Source organism: Tetrao urogallus (genome assembly GCF_951394365.1).
Source record: "Tetrao urogallus genome assembly, chromosome: 5".
NCBI lineage: Eukaryota > Metazoa > Chordata > Aves > Galliformes > Phasianidae > Tetrao > Tetrao urogallus.
Window position 1 is genome coordinate 2812227 of NC_136818.1, and position 23215 is coordinate 2835441.

Sequence of the window (23215 nt, forward strand, 5' to 3'; positions counted from 1 at the left end):
TGGGAAGCATTTTGATGACTACAACAGAATTTTTGTTAGCATACATTTCTGTCTGTTTGGTGCAAAACAATTTTTTTCTCTTCCCTTTTATCTCCATTCATATCTCCTCCCTTTCTTCTATGCCAAAGGAAAGATGAAGGATGTAGATAAATGTGAGAAGTGAAGGTTTGCATGGAAAACATCTAATTAAGTAACAAATACCTTGTGATGTTTTTCAATATTTATTAAAAAAAAAGAATCATCTTAGCATCTAGTTTGCCCATGCCATATGAAACTATTGCATAACTGCCCTGTGTACACATCTGGGAACAAATATGTTCCCTTTCATCTGCTGAGTGACAAGGAGATAGAAATGCTGCTTCAGTCCAACAAGAAGGAGTGAAAAATGGTACCCAGGGAACAAGAGATTTTGAGACCACGCCGTATTTAATTTTTCCAAGGTTTGGTTCTGCAAATGATAATTTTGAAAGTGAAAATGTTCATAGACATGGAAGTAGTAGGTCCTAGCTGCCTTTGACCTCTGCAGCATGTCAGTGTAGAAAACAAGGTGGAAACCATTTGTCAGTGGTCTTCCTGAAGACAGAGAGAAGCAAAAGGAATGCAAAAGTGACTGGCAATAATTCACAACAGTAAAGTCCTGCAAGAAGGAGAAAGTGGCTCCTCTCTCAAATTTTGGCCAGCTCTGCAGCCTCGAGGAGCTTCCTGCTGGTCCTAGAAAAGATTGGGATCAAACAGGGACCAAACAGGCACCAGTCCTCTGTCTGGGCCAGATTTGGGTTCCTTTTCTCAGCATAGATGGATTGATTTAAGACATGATGGAATAAGTAACTCCAAAAGGTTTGGTTTTGCAGTCTCTGACTGGAAAATACCCAATTTCTCAAGCAGCAGTAGGAAGGGCTGCTTGTTAAGAGGAAGAATCTACTGCCATTAAATGGATCAGCAATAGAAGCGTGTCTGCTTTTAACTAGAGAGAGGGAATCCAATGCCAAAGGCCAAGAACTGCAGCTCATATGCAGACAACTAGATGATCTTACAGGTCGTTTCCAACCTTGTGATTCTATGAACTACTGTGATGGGTGGTTGTGGGCACTCACTGTGGTGTACAAAGCCAGCCCTTCCAGCAGGTGCCGAGGCCATAACACAACCGTGTTTCCGAACACACAGATCCTCACAAACATTTTTAATCAGCTCAATTGATTCGTTGTTATTTCCTCTAGTCCTCCTAAAGGTCACTTTAGTCACAATTCACAGAAATGCTTGACAAAAATTTTGAAGTCACTCCATCTTCAAGCCATGACTAGAGTGATGTGAATTTTTCTGCATACAGGAAGGGGCTGTAGCTACTTATATGCTTCTGATGGGCAATTACAAGTCTCAATCAGCGACTGTAAATTCCTTGAGATCTTCAAATGGAAGATAAAACAGATCTTTGTCTATTATTTATTTACTTATTGACTTATTATTTATGTATCCCTAAGCAGCTCCACACTGCCAAACCGTATTTCTCTTGGCGTCTTTCAGCTTGTGACATTTATATTTTATTATTGACCTCACTAAATGACATAAAATATAAGTCCTACCACCTATGAAAATAAGCGTACTCCAGCTCGGAGCTTCACTTCTACCTACTGTAGGTATGGAGGAGTTGGACTATCTGGTGTTATTAAATCTGTTATTTGGGTGGGGAGGGGCTGGCGGCAGGAATTCTCCTTCCATCTCAAGGCAAGCATAAATATTTCAAAGCACACATGATTCTAATTCCATTGAAGCTCACTCGAAACATCCTGACTTTTTATTGCAAATGAGATGATAATGTATGGTGGCCTGCAACAGCTATACCAGTATTTTAATACTACTGCTATTGGGCCAAGTAATTACGCAGTACAGCTGTTGCATACTATACTGGATTTTTGAGCATTTTATGAGTTTGTGGTGCCGCGCTGCATAAAATAAGAGGGTTTCTCAGCATCTTTCCCTGCAGCAGTCCCACTAAAGACCCATGGGATCCTTTCTCCCATGAGCACCGGCTGATGTGGCAAAGGGACTTTGTGGTCACACCTGCAGCGCTCGCACTTCTCCACCAGCACAGTCTAACATATGGGAAAGACATACTGATCCATTCACCTTCCATCTCCTCTTCCAAAAATCCTTGCCAAGCCCCTTCGCATCCAGATGATTAGGATGAAACTCCTTTTTTTCATAAAGTCGTCTGAAGTCAATAAAGGGGTCGTTCTGTGTTGCCTTCTCCCAGCTGGGAAAAGACCCTGCACTCCTCACCTGTTCAAGGAATGAGAGGTCTGGGGATGCAATCCCACTGTCCCTTCAGTGGGCCAGCTTTGCTAGGGCGCAGTGAGGAGATACCTCCTGTGTAAAGTGATGGTTAAGTTTACTAACAGCTCATTAAAGATTGATCAGTCTTCCTAGAAATAGTAACATTATAATCATAATGAAACAGGATCGCTTCTATCAGCCTGTTTTTGAGCCCATCATAATTGGCTTCATTACAATTAAGAAAGTATTTTTTTTTAAAGTCATTTCCCTGGAAATGTGATGGAACAGTTTGTTCTGCTAGATATTTCCACTTCAGGCTTCTAGGTTGCTTTAACTCCCTGCATGCTGCAAGCCTTCTGCTAGCATTTAAGTGATGCAAGTGCCAGTTCAAATTATGCAAGATGTATCCCACCCTTTGTACCCCAAAGGTACTTACTCTCAAAATTGACCATATTAGAGGACTAATTGGCTAAGCCACCATGCTGGCTGATGTGAAATGCTTCCAAACACCATGAAACAGCTGTGTTTATCGGAAATATGAAGAGTGACTTTTTAATAAGGAGATCTGGCAATAATCCAAATTTGTTGAAAGGAACTTACACTTCTGTGTATAATACAATGCAAGAGGTGAAGAATGGAAGCCTAAAACAATAGCTTTAAGTCCAGGGATTTTTTGTGATTAAAGCAGTTACCCAAACAAGAAAAAAAAATCATTAAGAAAGTTGGTCTGGGAGTTGCAGAAGTTCTGAGAGAATTCATTACCTGCTTTTCAATCTCAACAGGAGCCGAGTCCCTGTAACTCCTTCAAAGCTTTCAGAAAGTCCCCATTTTTCTCACTGCCCATTAGAAATAGATGTTAGGGTGATAAATGTGGAGCAGTCCTGAATTCAGGGTAGCAAGGACTTGTCTTCCACATGGAGCTGCTGAGGATAGAAGTGAGCAGAGCAGGACCAGCCCTGTGAGGGGAATTCAGATCGGTGGAAAACATGCGTTGCTTTGGTCCCGTAATGCAGCAAGAGGCACGCAGACGTAGCTGGAACATTCAAACTGTAATGGAAGTAGCTGGCTGGTGTGAGAAGACAAATAGCCTAAATGTGATGGATGGAAGGTCTGTCCCCGCCCATGGACGTCAAGAAGAAGGACTGAACTGCAGAGCGCTCATCTCTCAGCCCCTGAAGTCAAGTGCAGATGGTTGGCTGAAAAAACAGATCCACAGTGACTGCGAGTCGGGCCGCCTATCTGCCCCTTTTTGCTGCTTTGAAGACCAAATTGTGTAAGGCACCTGGACCCTTTGTTCAGGAAATTAGAGATTTTGCAGCAGCAAGTGGGAGGCAGAAGGACATTCTGCCCACAAGCTCCTAGCAAAAGGAGAACAAGTTTAAAGCTGTGTTTGGGCACAGGGCTTATTGGTGTACAAGCTGCTTTTGAAAACCTGTAGAGCTGAACTGAGTGCTGGGTTCAGATTCTGGCACAGGCAGGGGGCCACTTAACTTGGCTATTTTGAGCAGATTCTTTTAAAACATGTCAGCTTTCTCTTACTTTGGGGAGACCATAATGCTAAACACTGATCACACGGGTGGAGGAATAAAAATCATCTCTATCTAAAGCACTCCTCCCTCCCAACATAAAAGGTAGAGGCAAAAAAAAACTTATTTAACCTATTTGTGGAATTCCTATTTCACATCAAATACTGGCAACTTTTGCATATTATTATTGGTTTTAACGCATACGATGCATTCACCTATATGAGATAAAAACTACAACTAGGAGAATGCATCATGTCTGTCTAATAATGAAATGCAGTTGATAAGTTTACAATAGAAATGTAAATTCTCTGAAAAACCACAACCTTTATGTGTGTGATGATATAATTCTGCTTTGATACTAAAAAGGGCATGGTAATGGAATCTGTGACTTTGGAGTGATATATTGCTGTTAAGTTAATAGGACTCCACATTCCCATTTCTAATATCAGTGTTTTTTCCCCCCTTTCATTCTGTAGATGGTAAGCTGATACTACATAAACATTGTTAAAGCTATAGTTCCACGCTACAGTAATTCACTTAACTTTAACATGATTTATGGTTCTGTCAATAGAGGAGGTTGAAAATCCAGAGCTCTCATGCTTAAACATGGGTTCCATATTTAAAGCAATAATGTGCTTTTTGTGTGTGTCTGAAGCTAAAAGAATTTAGCATAAAGCAGAGATAAAAATATTATAGTTCACTGCACTGTTTCAAGCATATAGTTTAACTTCACGGCTACATCAAAGAGGGCAAAGAATCTGAACGCCGAATTGGTAAAAGCATGGGTAACAGACTTTGGTCTTGCAGCACTTTATTTTATATTATTTTTTAGGGCTGCATGAAATCCTATTAGTATTTTTAACACTGCTCTTTTTTTTTCTCTCTCTCTCTTTTTTTCTTCTTCTCATTCTTTTGCTCAGTTAGATCAGCTGCTTTTGTCAGGATGCGTTTAAATCTGGGTCCACTGTGTTAATCACCCCCCATTCTTCTTTCTGGCACTTACCCTCCAGGCTATTTGCCTCTTTAGGAGATTAAGCGACCAAGTCATCTTGTTGCTCTAACATGTCCTCACTGGAGCAACATATTAACACAATTCCTCTGCAAAAGAGCCCTCTTTAGAAGTTTGCTGCAGGGATGACAAATTAACCCAGCATGGTGTCCCACACATCTATCTCAGTACAAATTATTAGTGTAATAGAGCTTTTAGTTATGCATTTATCTAGTAATTATTGAACGGTTATACAAAACGAAGCTGAGCAATCATGGCCCTTTATGAGGCAATCTCAGTGGGTGGCCTTACAGTTAATTTAGGATAGGACTGTCTAAGCAGTTCACTTGCACACAAATTAGCCGAACAGCCTGCTCCTTTAAATATTTCCTATGTCACAGGCTAACTCTTTACAATACAACAAAGGTAGAGTTTTAATTACACGGTTCCTGACTTTTGTTTAGCTGAAGCTTTAACCATTTGCAAGCCTTCCTCCCAGTCCTCCCCTGCCTGAGATATGGCAGTGGATGGGAGATTGGGCAGGGCATCCAGTAATTACTAAGCCCTGACCTTGAGGCCATCTGTTAGGAAACTGCTTTTCTTTCAGATTGCTCTTGCTTCGAAGTGAGGGAATGGAGAGAATCAAAACCTACACCTATGTGCTCAGTTAAAGCCAGGTGAACCCTTCCTGTATCCTGACACTAACCTAGAGTGTGACTTGGCAATGGGCTGGGTTAGCTAATCTCTTGGTTAGTGGGATGCTATTTGGGGTTCTACTCAACTGCCACACACATTCCTACCCTTGTGCCTCGGCTCCCTCCTCTTTTGGTTGTCTTACATTAACATCCCTTGATCTGAGGTGTCTGTATCAGAATGGACTTCCACTGCTCTCTTCTTGTCCAAATGCAAAGGAAAGTAGAAGGCTGCTAAAGTCTGGCAGCTTTGAGGGCAGCTCTCAAATAATATGCAACGTGATATAAACAACTGTATGTTATGAAATGTCCTTTTGTGCTGTATAGTCTTGGAATTAGCAGAAATTATCATCTTGGTACGTGTGAAGTTGCCTGACAGGACAGCTAACAGCTACTGATATTTTTGATATTTTGGTGACCCAAGTGAGAATTTTGACAAAGAAGGGCACAATGTCTTCCCAGATTTTTGACAAGTTTCTGCCACGGAGGCACTAACAGAGAGCATCAACCTGTCAAATTTCCCTGGTAGACCTCATCCTGATAAAAATCTCAGTGGTTATGCTTATTATGGAGGAGATTACTGTAAAGGAAACCACTCCTCTAGTTGACTTTCATCCCTTCTCTTTCTGCTCACACGCCTAATTACTTGGGTTTTTCCCTTTGTGCTGAATTTCTTGTCTTGTAACTGTGTTTCTCCTTCATTTATCTTCCTAACATACCATCTCATTCCTTTTATTTTTTTTTTCTTTTCCTTTTCTTCCTTGCTTTTTTGGCTTGCAGTATCTATGTTGTCATATTCTGTGGAAATGCATGAATGCTCCAGAGCACAGGCTGCTGTATATCCCAGATTTACAAGATCGTGGTTTAATTTAATGTTTCAGCCAGCTCCAGATACAAAGTCACTAGAGTGCAAGTAGCAATGCACGGAAACCTAAAATCACTTTCGTTAATACTACTTCCACCTGTAGTATTTAAATACTTCACTGTCCAGTAAAGAGTTCAAACAGGCTGAGGCCGATGCTGGAAAACTTTGTGTGAGGCCAGCAGAAGATGATGGCTTTGCAGTAGTGGAGTGCTGAGGTGAGAAACAGCGGCCACCAGATCATCTATCTTGAAGGTATCAGAAGTACACTGCGTAGGAGAAAGCGATCTCTCTGCTCAAATTTTCAAGGCTTTGAAATACGTTCTAAAACTGATAGCAGTGCTAAAGCCACCCTATAGGTGATCCATTTACCATCTGCCAGGCACTGAATCCTAACCATGCTGGTCCAGAGAAGACATATGGTGCATTCATAGAGTCATGCCCAAAAAACTGCCATCATCAAGTGAGGCTCCATGAATCACTTTGCTAGCTTAGCACCAAAGAAACTTGGATCTTACCACCATCTGTTGGAACTACTGAGGAGTCACTGAAGCATTGGCATCCATGCGCCAGCACTCACTGCACATCTGGTCCTATGGTCAGCCAGCTCAGATCCTCTCTGCTGGCTACTGCCCAGCTGGGCTGAGTACTGGCAGCAGCACCAGTGCAGATAGGAAACTAGTGTACAGCCTTCCACAACACAGTGCAGTGCAGACGATTTCATGAGAACAGAGGTTTTCCAGCTGGTTGGTTGAATGGAGCATTTTACAGCAAAGAAATCCACTTAATGATCTACGTTTTCTCCAAGTTTAGTTCCCAAGGTGGCTCACTGTGCGGATCACTGGGAAGGGCACTCCAGGATCCTGGGATATCCCCAGTGCTAAGATGTGCACTTTGTTCTACGAAATGTTTGCAAGCGTGTGAAAGATTCAGGAATATTCCTGAGGAGTTACAAATCACTGGTTGTCAATGACAACACCTGCCATGAATAGTCCACAGCTTCTTCTCTGCCATCTAAGTTGATCGTGCTTTACAAATGCATCTCGTATACACATCCAAGTGATAAACTTGCACAGACAAACATCAGAAGATTGAACCTTCTCGTAATCAGTCAGTTGGCTGAGGAGCTTACTCTGATGGTGACCTACTTATTCATGACTTTCCTTTCTCTGACATGCAGAGAATCTCTGCAGAATGAGGATTAAATCCAGCTTTCATCTTCCTGAAGACAACGCAGAATGACCTGTCATCAAGCGTTTACGTAATGCATATGCAGCCAAAGAGGAAGCAACATATGTGCACTACATTATTCCTATCATTACTGTAAAATCTACAAGTTTCAATAACTGATGGTGGATGTGAATTGCTCAAAGATGATATCCTCTTATATGATTGCGTTATGCTCCTTATGTTGCCACTTTTGATACCTGAAAAGCTTCTCTCTTCTGCTTACTGGCCTAAAGTACACTGAAGGGAATGGGATAAAGAACAAAGCTGGATTTGCAGAAAATAATCCACCTCAGCATATTACCCTCTACTAACAGAATGACTGTGGTTGAAGTGAAGTAAACACAGCCAATGTGCTGTGGAAGAAGAATACTGAAGAGACACGTCCAGCAAAGAACAAAGAATGAGGTCTGAATCAAGATTTTTCAAGGATAATGACATTGAAAGAATTCCTGGACAGATTCAGAGACATTTTTCCTGAAAGCTGTGAAGACTTTTTTTGGTGAATAAGCATAAAATAGAAGAAGATACTCCTAACTGATGCTGCAGAAGAACATTATTGCTTAACCTATTAGGAAGAGTGATCATTAGAAAATACGTTACTTTTCTATGGAGACATATCCTTCCAAGCAAACTGAATTTGTCAAAAAGATTCATCGTATCTGCTCTTTCAAATTCTGGCAGTCTTGAAAGTTCTTCTCACGTAGCTGATCGGTATTCCCAGGTGCACAGAAAGTCTTGTGAAAACAGACCGTGGATGAGACTTAAACAAGACCTCACCAGTGACACGTTTCCTCCCTGAATCACACAAAAATCCAAAATAGAGAGGGCCTAAATACTTACAAAGGCATTTAATGAGTGAGGTAAAACATAGCCAAATACAGAAAGGACCTATTAACTAATCAATTGACAATTCAAATCTAAAAGGCTGAACTTCTAAAAGAGAGGAATTCAACATCAGCTGATGTGCACCGAATATATTGTTAATGGAACATTCATATTATTCATACTTGTATCACCAATTATCAAGGCTTTTAAAAGACGATATATTTGCCAGATAGCTCAGATCCACATTCCATGGGAAATCTGCATAGATCTTGGATGCCTAAATTCCTTCTGAGGGGCTAGGTGTGTCTCTCTCAAGATAATTAATTATCATGGGATTAACCACAATAAATCAAACTACATTAAGTAGGTTTCGCAAAGTCCTAATAACCGTGAGGTGCAATTCTGACCTCACTTCAACTTAGCGCAGCGCTACTGCTTCGCACCACATCACCTGGCACTGCGTAAAAAGGCTGCTTGTGGTTCATGTTGTCCTCAGTAAAATCACACTTATGCCAAGCAGACATTACAAAACAATTTCTAGCAGGAATTGCTAATACGTTTTTTTATGCTTCACCATTCGACCAATTCCTTAATCTTCTCTAAACGAGACAAAATTCCATATCAGAAAGAAACATGCCACAGCCATTCACATCTATTTTTATATCTTCCAAAGAGGTTTGTAAGAAGATTCATTCATTTTTGTATGTTACTATGCCCAAGTGTCTTCCTTTTCAAATGTGAGCTGAGTACCGCATTTTGTTTTCTAGGTTAATGCAAATGCACCTTTCTAACAAAAATGTATAAGCACATCTGGACCCAGAGGACAGTCCTGTTACTTGAAAAGCAAGACGGAAGAGAACTATGAAGAAAACCAGCCAAAATATTGCAGGAACCAACTTCAAAGCAGTCCGCTAATAAGGCAGTTCTTCAGCACACCAACACCAACAGCACGAGCACCGAATGACTTGCAGCAACAAAGCGAGAGTGTTGGAAGATAGGCATGGCTCAGAAGTGACTGATGAGTCCCTGTCTCGAGCAGCTACACAAGCAGAAGATACTCTACCTTCCCCACCCTCTTCAAATAAAAACCTGCAGCCCCCAGAAACCTGCATTTCCACCTTTGCAACTGCTGAACTGTCACCAGGAGTTGTACCAAACATCCCAGCCTCGCAAAACCAACCGGCCTCGACAACGACAACCTCCAGGTTCTGGAGCTTTGGAAGCACAGCCTGGCACTGAGTGTGTCACACGTGGTGATGACTTTCTGTGGCAAAGCACCGGGACGCCGGGTGCTGTGGCTAATGTTTAAGCTGCCTGGGGGCTCTTGGGTTAAGCCTCACCTCTGGGTCCTGTAATGACAGGTCGATGGTGCTGTGTGAAAGCCGTTCCAAGGGAGGAGGTCTGCGAAGGCGAGGGACTGCTGAAACCAGACTTCTCTGACTTCTTTAATGCAGTTGGCGATGGCATTCCTGGCAAGAATGATTGATAAGTGCAATTTAATAATGCTAGGTCATGGAACGACAGCCTATGCATTGTGAAAGTGGGTGCAGAAGCAGCTAGATAAACTTAAAGGACAAACGAAATTGAATACAACAGCAAGCTGAAAGCTCACTTTTATTTATGGGATTTTTTGAGGCAGAAGTGGCCATGGTTTGCTGTGAGCAATGAGTACTAGAAGGCAGCCATATTTTTCTTTTAAATCTGAAATATGGATAAGATGTTACTTATAAGATATTACTGCTACTGAAACCTACTCTGCATTATTTTTAGAAATCTGTAATAGCTGGAGCATTTGGATTTTTACAGGCTTTTTATGAGTTCTGTCTTTCACTTACTGGTTCAATAGATTATTGCAAATGGATCTTTTAAATGTGCTGCAAGACTCAAGGCACAACTCGAGAGTGAAGTTTTCTGAGTCCAAACCCTGCCATTCCTTACTCCGTTGACTTCAAAGGTATTTGAAAGTAATATATTTATGTGGTTTCCTTTTGCTTTCAAAAATTTTTAAAGGGTGAATGGTATTTGTGTTTTGATATTAGAAGCCACAGCGGAATTATTTCAGTTGTTATAATGCCTTGAACTATACCAAAGGCTTCCAATGAAAGGTAGAGTTAAGCTGCCAGTGGGTGAAACCTCTCCCATGGACAGGCAGAAATGGTGCAATGCTGCTCTGACTGTTCTGTTACACTCTCTGAGATCAACTTCTGCTGATACGACACCAATCTTGTGGCCCTTTTGGCTTCCACGTGGTACCAAAGAAATTAATAGAATGAATATTGAGGCTCTGAAATCAGAGCTTTTTTTTTTTAAAGTGTGATTTATGCTCAGATAAAAGAACGTTGCAGCACATAGTTGAGGACGTATGTGTGTCCATATTATTAACTTTATTTTTATAGATATAGAAGCATATGGATATTCTCATTATCTGCACGTACTCTGAAAATAGATAATTTCCAATACGTACAGTACATCACACATTTTGCATATCCATAAGGATGTAGCAAAACAAAGTTGCAGAACTGTTGGGGGTCTCAGGTTAGAAAGCAAAAACTAAGATAGCGTGGAAGTTGAACTTCCACCAGCAAAGCCACTCGACCTACTCTGTATTTTATAGAATTTAATTGTTAAAAATGGAAGAGAAAGGTCTGGACAATATTATCTCTGGACAGTATCATTAACTTTATATTTAATAACGCTAGCTTTATAGTCCCTGGGATGTTGATTGCAATAAGCAGGAGCCTTCTTGTTCTTTATACACTGCTCTGCTGGGGTCTTAATGGTTTCAGTGAGGTTTTGCAGTTTATATTTCAGGAAGTTAAATAGTAAGGGAGTGGTTAGAGCTCCAGCACTGTAATTACAGCTTTCTGTCTTGAAACTGTTTGCTACAAGGGTTTGCTGTTGTGAGGCTTGTTTCCTCACAGCAAGAGAAGTTAGATATATAATCTTTTAAAAATAAGAGTTTGAAATGGACAGAGATAAGAAAAATGCCAGGTTGGTTCATTTCACATTGCTCTAAAAGATTTTGGGGTAGGGACAAAAGCAGGAGAGTTGGTTCAGTTTTGGGGCAAGTGAGAAAAGGAGGCTGAGCTAAGCTGTCTTCAGTGACATATTCCATTAGTTGTAATGAACTTCTGCTCACATGGCACATTGGCATTTAGCTTTGTGGCTGCTCTTTTTTTTGAGCGTTCACATCCAGGACAAGGACACTCAAAAGAAACAAGGGTGATGTTGACCCTGATGTCCTTACAATGGTGGAACTGGAGGAGGGAAACAGTAAACGGGTGCCACCCCAGCTCTAAACACAAAATCAGTGGGCAGTGGCAATATCTGTGCTCCGGGTGGTGGAGGAGCTGGGCTGCTGTGCTAAAAACCTGCCTGCATCCGAACCACGGCCTGGGGAAGGGGCAGGGAGATGTGACCAAAAGCTGCAACACGTTTACGTGAATGCATCCGAACACTGAAACTTGAGGCACTGCAACAACAGTGGTGGATGACCTTGAAGTACGGCAGCGCTGAGCAGGGCTGGGAAGGGCTTTTGTAGGGTCAGGACAGCAGCTGTCATAGGAAAATAGAGATTTTGATGTAACGCTACGTTGTGAAATGGAGCAGACATGCAAACTGAAGCACTGATTATTGGTTCCTACTTTTATTACATTTGTTTGTTATCATTTGTTCTGATTGCCATCGTTATTACTGTTGCTTTTTTTTTTTTTAAATTTATTTCAGGATATTCTGAAATGTGTTGCTTTGGAACAGGCCAACTCTATCATGTTTTCATTTTGTTTGAGGTTTGTAATGACACATTTTATTGTGAGTGATCATATCCATCAGATCTCAAGACAAAAATGGCTGCTTCCTAGTTCAGAAGAATATGCAAACAGGAGCTTAATTACATCACTTAATATTGACCAAGAGAAAGAAGAAGTTGAGCTTGCCAGCTCATTTCTAAAGCATGTTTTGTCCTTTAAGAGGGAAGGGTATGACAGAAAGTTAGGCAGTGCAAAGCAATTAGCATCATTCACATTTTATGTTGCGCTAGCATGGTGCTCTAGCAGCAAAATTCAAACATTCTTTGAATGGGTTAATAAAAGAAGAAATACAGTCGGCATGCAAGAGAAAGGTTTCCAAGAACAAGCCAAAATATGTCCCATTCTTCTAAATTTATCACAGCCATGTCACATTATCCTTGAGACTGCCAGGAATGTCAATTTTTTTGCAATTTTAAAAAAATATCTCATTTAGCACCATATGTTTGGTTAATGTGCCTGATATATCCTGCGTATTCTTTAGTCCATCCATTTCTAATACTCATTTTCTTTTTTCCCCCCTCACTGAGCCATATGTTACAACGCTGGTCATTCTATCGAAGCTCCTTTCAAGAGCTGGGAGCAAAAGCGAGCAAAGTCGGGTTTAATCACCCAGAAAAATTTAAATCTGATTCTCCAGCTCTCGCTCTTAGGTAAGCAATCTCAACACTTCAGTTAGCTTTGTAGGTGCCCGGTGCCTATGGAAATCAGGCCACCTATGAGATACTGTGTTGTATATTAACAACTGTGAGGCAGGAACTAAATGACTAAAGATAGAATTAGGTGTTTAATTTTTGGCACCCATGTATGAGACTCTTGGCTAGTTTTAAAGGTCTTCTGTTTCATACCTAATGAGTTTTAACACATTTAGTGGTCCCCAGCCCTCAGCTTCCCCTCCTGTGTTGCTCAGGGATGCAGGAAATTAAAAAGTTAAAGCTAGAGCTACCAAGGGCAGAGCCCAGGGAGGATGCTGCTGCCTTGCACCGCTTTCCTCAGCACTGTTCCCGTGAGCTCACAAATACTGGGGACCACAGCATGGAAGACCAGGTTTCAGCACTCCACATGGTGGTGCCAACCTTTAAGGACACCTCGGAGGCCCAGTTCTCCTCTGCTTCCTCTCTGGTGCAGGGCAGCAACAAATTACTCTATCCCCAGCCCGTCTCAGCTGTGCTGGCCAGTGAAGAGGGAATGGAGCCAAGGATCCTCCCCATTCCCTGCCTCTTTCTATCCATCTGCTCTGAGCAAGGAATAAATGAGAACAGCCAGAACACAACGGCTGGGTGACCCAGGTGGGGTTTTCAAGTGTTCCTTACTGGTCTGTGCATGGGACTGTTGTCCAAATCACAGTCACACCTGGCATTTTTGGGTAACATAATTTCACAATCCAGGTCTGACTCTCCTTCGAATGTTAGTTAGAATACAAGAAATGAAAATCAGAATTAGTCTGTTTTCATCTTATGGCAGCTTTTAACTACAGAATAAGTGGAAAAGTTAATTGCCAAATAAGAAAGAAAATGAGGGGATATGTGGCACGAAACACAGATGGAAGCCTGAGTGGGTGTGTTTCCTCAACTCACTGAAAGCATGCGATTGTATGAGTACATATATGCCAAACATATATGGTCTTAGCCTGCTCCCATTAACATGAGTTGTTTTTTTCTTTTCAATGGACAGAGGGAGCCAGACCAAAGACCCTGATGGTGCTAAATGGAACAAGATGTACACTTTCGTATTTTTTTCCACAAGGAAATATTAATTTGACATTGGTTTTTCAGTTGAAAAGAATTTTAATTGCCGTACACAATAAGCAGAAAATTCAGACAACAATAATCTTGAAACTGTTAGCAGCATTATATTTCTATCAAGGAATTTGAGTGCCTTTTCAACATTAGAGCTTTCTGAATTTTCATTAATTTGGCATTTCCCTAAACACACAAGTTATTTGGTTCATTCCACATCATGCATCACACCCTTTTGCTCAATGCATAATGCAAGCGTAAATGGGATCCTTGTCCTTGAGAGACTCTGGTTACTGGAGCCATTGCACGGATGTTGAAGTCCCGCAGTAAGACTTTCCAAAACTCTGCACTTCGCAAACCTCCAGCCCAAGTTTAATCAGTGAGTGCCCACGAATACTCCATGTTCCTCATCTTCTAAGGGGGCACTGGAGCACTGTGGTGTTCTTAATTCCTCTATCTCCTTATGTCTGCCAGTACTAGAGATGTACCACATAAAAGTCTTCCTTGAGTACAGCTAAAGATCTTCAAATTTTCATGTATGATGCTGATATATATTTAAATGGATCAGAAAATGATGTGTGAGAATTGAATGCACCAATCCTTCCCAGAGCAAACAAATATCTATTAACCTACTTCCCATACGGCTATGCTCCTCAGTAACGGAGGTACTGAAATGATGATTAACTTTGATGAAGTGAATGTAGTCATTACAGTGTAAGAGAAAAATTCCCCTCCTCTCCAAATCTATAGCTCTGTCTGTATCTATGTGCTCATCCAATTTTGCTTGTTAATTACTAACATTATTCTGACTATACACATCTTAAACAATAACTCCATATCAAGTCAGTCACACTGGTAGACAGCTAATATTCACCTCCAAAGACGACTGTTGGATAATTACCCCAATGCTCCCAGCAGTTCTCTGCCACTAGGCTCTTGATGGAGATTCAGAAACAACAAAAGCTATGAATGAAGTGTGACTTAGATCTTCATTCTCAAGGGACACTATAACAAGGAATCACAGAAGCTCAGATATCACCAGGTGGACCATGAACTCGACAACATGCAGAACAAAGAGATGATGCATAAAGACAAGTTGGCTGTTGAAGAAAAAGCTGATATGAGGGAAGAATTTTCCAAGGAATTTTCATCCTTCCGTGGAAATTATTCCGTCTATATCTGAAATAAGTATCAATAGAAACAGTGATTGGCTGCTTTTTTTTTTTTTCTGGGGAAGTCTTAATTTCAAGTTTCTTGAACTTTGGATGGCTATGCTACTATCAGTCATAGCAAATCTGTTCTACTTATTGCTGAACGAGCTTTATTTGTCTTCAGCTGAGCTACAATCACACTAGCTGCCATCCATCAGTTTACTCTCTTAGTTGCTCCTGTATGTGCAAAATACAGTGCTGATAGAAATTCCCTCATTCTAATAAAGTGCTCTTTAGTTTCTATGTTTTGAACGTCTGCTTGCTCCTCTGGTCACACTCTGAGTTACCATGATCACTGATCAACTACCTGCCAGCGAGCACCTCACTTCACAAAGCAAAACCCAGCTTAATGAACAACGACTGCACAGAAGTAAAATGAAAGCTCCCATCTATCCACTTATCCAACTACTGCATATGCATCAGCAACACACACAACCAGTTTGCTCAGAACTCGACATCTGACAGATATCAGGAAAACAGAGCTAATCTATCCATACCCATCAACATCGTATCATAGGTGACTGCCAGATACTTAAGAAGCTATCCAAAAGAAATGTCACAACTCTTTTTCAAGACGCTACAAAAGAAATGTTCCAAATAAAATAAAGCAAATGCACGTACAAGTAAATGAGCCAAAGAACTTAATAAAAAGAGATTGATTAAAATGAGGACCAGAATGTTCAAAAAGGACTGAGAGAGAGAGGTGCCAAAGGCGCATTAAATGGATTCAATGGCTTTAGGCTTTAAACGCTTTTGGATTCCTCAGCAATTTTTAGCCAAAAATGATCATTCAAGTTAGAATCAGGACTCTGATGCCACTTAAGAAGGGTGATATTTCTACTTTGTAAATGAGTACTCCTCCATTTACAAAGGAGAAGTATCAGTTTTACCTGTGATAAATGCTGTCTACAGAATGTGAAACTGCGTGATGCAACATTCGTTATTATTTTAAACCTCTACCCCATGAAAATCTACGCTAAGCATTTTGGTGCAGTGTTCCCATAGAGTGTATATCTTATCTGTCTGTATCTGTGTTTACAGCATCATCTGGATTGTTTTTGGTGCTGTAAGTGAGCCTCCAACCCTGTCTTGTCGTCCAAGAAAGTCTCTCAATAGCTAATAAACTGGTACCAAACGTTTGACCAACGTCTTCAAAATATCACCTCATTGGAATTTTAAATTGGAGAATTTTAGTGAGAAGCATATCAAACAGCAAGATCACAGTTTGCTTTTCCCTCTAACTTCCATCACGTCCCCATGTCATTTTCCATTTTGTAAATACATATTTTAATAAGAACAAAAACTGTTTTCTAATGACGTCCTTAAACTTCATGATGTCATTTAAAATTCATGATTCCATTTGTTTCATTTCAAATGCTGTTTGAGACTTTTTTCAGCATACTTGGCAGATTAGATATAACAGCGGGGACAAACTGCAGCCATCCATAGGAGAATACACCTTTATGTGGGTGCTTTGGGGATGGAACATCTATAGCTGTTAGGCAAAAAAATTCCATCGTAAATTTGGATGGCATTTACAAAGCCCTCTAAAAAGTCTTTGCATATGATTATAGCTGAGGTATGATATTTTTGCAAGTAAAAGACCCAGAATAGATTTATGTTTCAACTATATCTTCCTGAGATGCATATGGATTCTAAATTGCAAGTGATGTTAAAGGGAATTTTACTAACTGAAGAGGATGGAGTCAAATTTTATTTTTTTTCTCCCCTCCAAAATCCTTTGCTCAACGTTTGCATGCCATCAAAAGATCATCTATCTATCCAGGCTATACATAACCACAATGGCTACTAAATGCCAAAGGCATGAGATGGAGATGGGCAAATATGTGGATTTTTCAGACTTGTGACCTCAGTTACTGCATGGTAATGTTTTGAAATGACTTTTATGATGACAAGACTAAGTTTGGTGCTAATATTGGTTTTGAACTTAATCGGTACACACAGCCACTGAACATATGTTTCAATTAATAAAAGGACTGTGGACAGGATTGAAAATAACTCAGATAACTTAACATGCACTGTAAAGTCACCTGATCTCTACACAATTTAAGGTGAAGAGTCTACACACTATTCCAAAGAATGAAATAGTTGCAAACTGAATTCATGTATCACACCAAGCTGAAATGGAGTTACAATTTGACAGGTCAAGAGTGTACTCATGGAACTATTATGTATTGCTATGCAGTGGCTTTGGGTGTTTTTATGATATGACTGCCCAGGTTTGACAGTCACAGGGCTGAACAGTCATCTCATTTCTCCATAACACAACAATTCATTTGGAGCTGATGTAGAGCTGCTGTGCTTTCACTGGGAGGTGCCCATAGCTGATGCATGTTGGCATGTGCCTCCTCCAACGGCACTGCAGGGCCACCACCAGCAACTCCCCAGCAAGACTCGGCAGCTCCCACTCAGCACAAACTTAACAGTTTCCCAACACATCAGTTCTCACACAGGTGATATCAGAGAGGCAAAATCAGCCTCATTTTTTTCCACATTTCCAATGGCTTTGGGATTCTGGGGGTAACAAGGAATCCCCCTGGAAAAAAACTGGAATGTTCCTGTGGCCGAGGAGGCAAAGGTACAGCTGGGCGGCTTTGGCTTCACTTCTAGAGGAGCTGCTTGTGAGTTCTGCCCAACACCTTTACATCCACCGAGCAGCTGAAAACACATCTGACAGAGAGGCAGAGGGCTCACAGGAAAACAGTCCCTACAAGTTCATGGAAACAGGCATGGAAAGGGCAGAGTAACACGTCCAGGCTCCCTCCGGGCTGTCGCTCTGGTAAAGTGCTTTCCTCCACCAGAGAACTCAAACAAGAGGGAAAGCTGGTACACCCCCCAACCACCCCAATGTCTGTGCACCCAGAACAAGAGCATTGGCATTGTTTGAATAGGCACACCCACCATGTAGTGCTCCGCGGTGTTCGGGGTTTCTTAGATATCCTAATTTTATAAAAGAAAGTAAAAGAAGAAAAAAGAAACAAGGTGAGAGAGAACACTATCATATTTTGTAGCAAGCAGGATACTGTGTGAAATCTTGGCCCAGTGAAGTGATAAAGGGGAAGCTTTCCATTTGCTTAAGGGAAAACTTACGAGCAAATAGTAAAATTACCGAAATACCACATTGCAGAAAATGGGTGCATTTAGGCTCAATTAAGCTGTAAAAAGGAAAATGGCACTTTAGCTTACAAAAATGAAGGGACAGAGGGAGCTATCAGAAGTAACTTTACAAGATTTGTATGCATGAGGATGCTGCTTCACTGGACCAAGAAAGCTACAGTATGGGACAGGATTTTTCTTTAATAGACACTTTGCTAGATAGCTTTGTTGAGCCACAGAAACTGCTGCTCTGGCATTATGAAATAATCCTACATAACTCGATCTCATGAGCTTAGGAACACAGAAAAATAGCCATGCCAAATCAGATTACAGGGATCCACCTAGCCCGCTGTCCTCTCTCTGACAGCGGTAATTAATGGATGCCAAGGAAAGAGGAAGAGACCAGGGAAAGCACACAGTGATAATTCTCCAAAACTCTCTCCCAGCCTCCAACGATTTGTGTGATTCAAGGACTTCTAAGACAAAGTTGATACCGTGCTAGAGAAGGTACTCAAATCCAAATGCACAGATTTACGCCCCCCCGCCTCCCCTTTTTGGATTCCTACCCCCATGAGATTTCCACCCGTCACACAGGAGAGGTTTCACAGTTTGCTGCTGGCAAGTCCGGTGTTCTTGCCACTAACTCTAAATGAGCTAACAGCTTTCGAGCCCAACGATGTTATGTGTATAAGAGCATCCAACACTTTTTCCTACATAAAAAAGTGACATGTGTGCTGAGGTGCTCTGAGTGTATATACTTTGGGAGATAATTTTTTTTTTTTTTTTTAAACAAGAATTTGGCTGTAAATTGATATTAACATTTTCCAGTATATGTGTAAAACACATGTTTCAGAAGAATAGAAGAGAGAAACTGTCACTCACTGGGAAGCTTTAGAGCTATCTGGCTCCCTGGGAAACTGCATGCAACTATTCTGGTGTCCAAGGGTTTGACCAGTGAGTTTCCTCTTCCTGCAAAGAATGAATGCAGAAGTAATAGAAAGTCTGAGGGGGGAGGATTTTAGCAAATGGCTAAAGATACTCCTGTGCTGCTAACTTCAGCAGGTAGGAAGAGGGTAGTGGTGGAAGAGACAGGGTGGGAAGGGAGAACCGCCTGCCTTCCCCTCCCAGCTGCCAGTAGAGAGAAGGGGCAGGGGACTGAGCTGGGAGAGCCTCGCACGCTTCAGCTCAGCCCTCTGAAATCCTTTTGTGCTTCTGCACTGATACGCAACGATGCCGACAGGTCAGCACAGTCCCAGCACTGCGCACAGCGTCAGGACGTTCTGCTCTGATTGCCCAGCTCTTGCTGTGATCCTTTCAGGATGGAGCACGGCTCACCAGCATGGCACAGCCTCCTTTGGTGCATTACCACTGCTTGCAAAACCCCCTGCTCCTGGACACAAAAAGTGACTTCCCAGGCATCACTCTTATTTCACTGCCCACTTCTCGGGGGAGTTTCTGAAGTTTTTATTTTCTGATCAAATTGGTACCTATGCGTCAGTTTTTACTTTATTTGTAAAACGAATCAGTAAAACTGGGGACCTGAAGAAAGGCTTATGCTTTCATTTTTGATGGCATGTTGACTTGGTAAGATTCTAAAGGCATGCCTAACCTATTAGGGAGTCCCTATAACTTTCCTTAAAGCAAAAATTAGAAAGTGATCGAAAAGTTTTATAGAGGAGAGCAGAAATATAATTTTAAGCCTCTTAAAATTGCCTGAACTGTGAAATCAAGTAATGAACTAGAAAAGGATCTGTCAGCTGGAATCAAAGCTCTGACTAGTCAGCATTTTCTTCCTAAACCTTATTATGGTGAAGATTTTTCATCTCTGCGCTCCGTTCATCCCAACAAATAAACCGACTTGACCTCCACCTGTTACTTGGTGAAGTCTGTTGCCATCTTTGACTGAACCCTTTTCTTCCCCTTCAAAGCCCTCTGCACCACTGAGGAGGTGGGGAGATACAGCTGTGCATCGATTCAAGTGGATACCAGCTCATCACCAGACAGCGTTTCACAGCACAAATGACAAGCAGCAGAGGAGAGAAAAATGTAGTGCCAATGAATTCTGGAAGGGGGCAACATTTTTCATCAATTTAACAATGAGATTTCATAGAAAGAAGTTTTTGTGTGTGTGTATGCGTGTGACGCTATGAACTAGCATTGGAGGCAAAAACATTTTGCTTCTGCTGTAACAACGAACCTATGCTAACACCGCGGATGAAGAGCTGCAGAACAGAGTGGGACCTAACTGTGCTTCTCTTAGATCTCACGAGTGAATTGCATTAGCTATTTCAAGGAGGTTCAGCTCCAAATGCGTGCAGTTTTCTGGACTTGGAAGCAAGTTGTGGCTTTAAAACGTAACATGGCTAAATAAAACAAATGTACATTACAGAACATAGCACAGCGAGACTGGTCATGAGGAAAACTGAACAGCAATCATTTCTTCAAATATATCATCATGACAGAACCATGCAAGTAGCTTTCTAATACAAAGACATATCAGAAAAAGCCATTTCATATAAAGTTGGACTTCTCTGGGTGATTAATGCTACATCCAACAAAGGAGACAGTGTCTGTCTAATTACATTAAATACATATCTTCTAGGGATTGGCAGGGTGTTTCTGCTCAATGTCACTTTTCATGACAATGTAATGATAGATCCGTTTACTTACCAGTGCCATTAGCAAAAATTGTACTGTTTTCTCAACTGCCCTCATATCACAAAAATATTTGATTAACACACTGCAGCTTATCTAATACGCTAAGCAACATATTCCGCATAGTTTTCTCTCTATTAAAAGAACAAGATTACAGCTTGTAAAATTTTTATTGCACTCACACAAAAATAAATGAATAATGTGCGATACACTTCAAGTATCTCACTGCTTCACAAAATGGGTTTATTTAATTTTAAATATTAACTTGTGCTTTAAACATCAGGATTTGGGGGGAAAAACTAGCAAACAAAGTACTCTGAGGTACGGCTTCCCATCCAGCGTTTAGTTATTATTTCCTTTACGTATCAGCACGTCTTTTGAAAGTTCAAAATACCTTGGGAGGAAAGAAACAAAAATGCTTCATTCCTTTGCTGAAAAATAGATAGGGCCACCTCCCAAGTATTTGGAATTCACTGCATCGTGAACTGACTCCTCACAGTCACACCACCGTGCCAACATACAGAGAACAATAACCTCTGGAAGAATGCACACAGTTAAGGCAGTTTATATAGTAACAAGGTAATTTCATAACCTTATATTGAAAAGAAGGGCTGTGAGGTAACATCCTCGCAATATATATCAGCTACCTGATTTTTACTAACAAGGTTAAACTGCTATCTGTTTGTCTCAGCATTCTTCATAATTCACTTCTTAATGGATGGACAGGAAAAGTTAGCAGTGTATGGCACAGATCATTTTAGAAATAGGACAAGACAGCTCAGGGCAGAATCTGAACATGCTCCTTCTTTCCATAGGATCACATCAAAAGTCTATCCTTAGCCATAATTCCCATCTACTCCCGAATCTTCTGAGGGATAGATTTCTAGATTTTCTATCAAAGTTAAATGGCAAATTCAAAAAACAAGGAATCCTTTGATTCTTCTTCGTTTGAGAAGGAGGTGTCACCATCAAATGGCCCCAGGTTGAATGGCCAGCTTCCCACCGTGATGCTCCATATGTGTGCAGAAGGCACATGGGCAGCAGCTCCACTCCTGGAGGAGCCAAGAACATCAACCCCATTTTGGTACAGCACTGCATGCTGCCACAAAATGGTAGCACACGAACTGGCCTCCATTAGGTCTAACTCAGTACAGCAACGTGGGGTTAATTAACACTGGCCTTAAATCCCACACAAGGATGACACTGCTCTCAACCTCCCCATATGCTCCCCCAAAATAATAGCGGATTTAGGATATTCGTTCCCTTAGCTGCAAGGGTTTGGGGTGTGCCTGCAATTATCTGGAGATAAGTCTGACACGCATTATCCTTCTATCAATGACATTCCCCTTAGTAGCCAACAGATTATCAGCAGCTTTGTGATATTCCAGGTGTCAAAGAAGAATTAAAAACCACAACAATTGCCCAAACAAAGGGACAAAAGATGGGATACGTGTTTCTGAGCCCTGCATATCAATTTAATATGTGCAGCTGACAATGATGCAAATGTCCTCGGGAGAGAGGCAGCAAGATCCGTGCCCAAACATACACACACCACCGTCAGCAAGATGGCAGGGAACAGAAGCAGTAGGATTCCCAGCCCAGGACACATGCCTCAGCAGGCAGAGCAACCCAATGAAACAATCCTCTGGTTGAGGAGAATTTTGGAAGCACCTGATATGGAAAAGGGCCCTAAACAAGCCAGATGGTACTTTTCGCTGGCAGCAGAAAGTAGGAGACAGCCAAAAACATTACAGCATTTCCCCAAGAGGCCAGCAGATCGATTTTTAACCATTTTTTTTTTAAAGCGACGCTATCAATATAAAAAAAATAATGCTTCTGTGCATTTCTAAAAGTCTGATTTTATGAATCACTCACTTAAGGAGGCAACAACTGGAGGAGATGGGAAAGGAATGGACTCCCACTTTCCTGGGGTGGTTGTATATTCGACATTGCGTTTCTATTCAGTTGCTGCCACTGTTTACTCTGAATTAAGTGCCAGTTTTTGTTCAGGGTTTTCCACTTAACATTAAAGAGAAAAAAATCTGTAAAAGTAGAGAACGGGCACAATGGTTCTTATGACACGGGAGAAACACTGTTTGTAAGGCTGCTTTGCCCTCTTTGTCCCCCACAAATTACTGGGTTTCTAGATGATCATTTTTTAACAGAGGGCAAACATTTATTTACTACCTACAAGTTCCCATTTGGCTACGGATTTGCATAAGAAATACAGCTGTTTTGGGGATCTTTTAATTTTTAAAAGCTCCAAATGGCCAGAATTGGCAATTCTGCCTGG

The 23215-nt window shown here is 41.2% G+C and overlaps 1 protein-coding gene across 1 annotated transcript in view; it reads right to left on the reverse strand.

Moving 5' to 3' along the window:
* The window catches only part of NFIA (nuclear factor I A), a gene marked incomplete at both ends in the record, with an annotated part of 209037 nt that overhangs the window by 12374 nt on the left and 173448 nt on the right, over positions 1 to 23215 (reverse strand). The window contains 3 exon segments of the mRNA XM_079535386.1: positions 9735 to 9863; positions 18073 to 18111; positions 19150 to 19236. Of these exon segments, the coding sequence (XP_079391512.1) occupies positions 9735 to 9863; positions 18073 to 18111; positions 19150 to 19236 (255 nt within the window).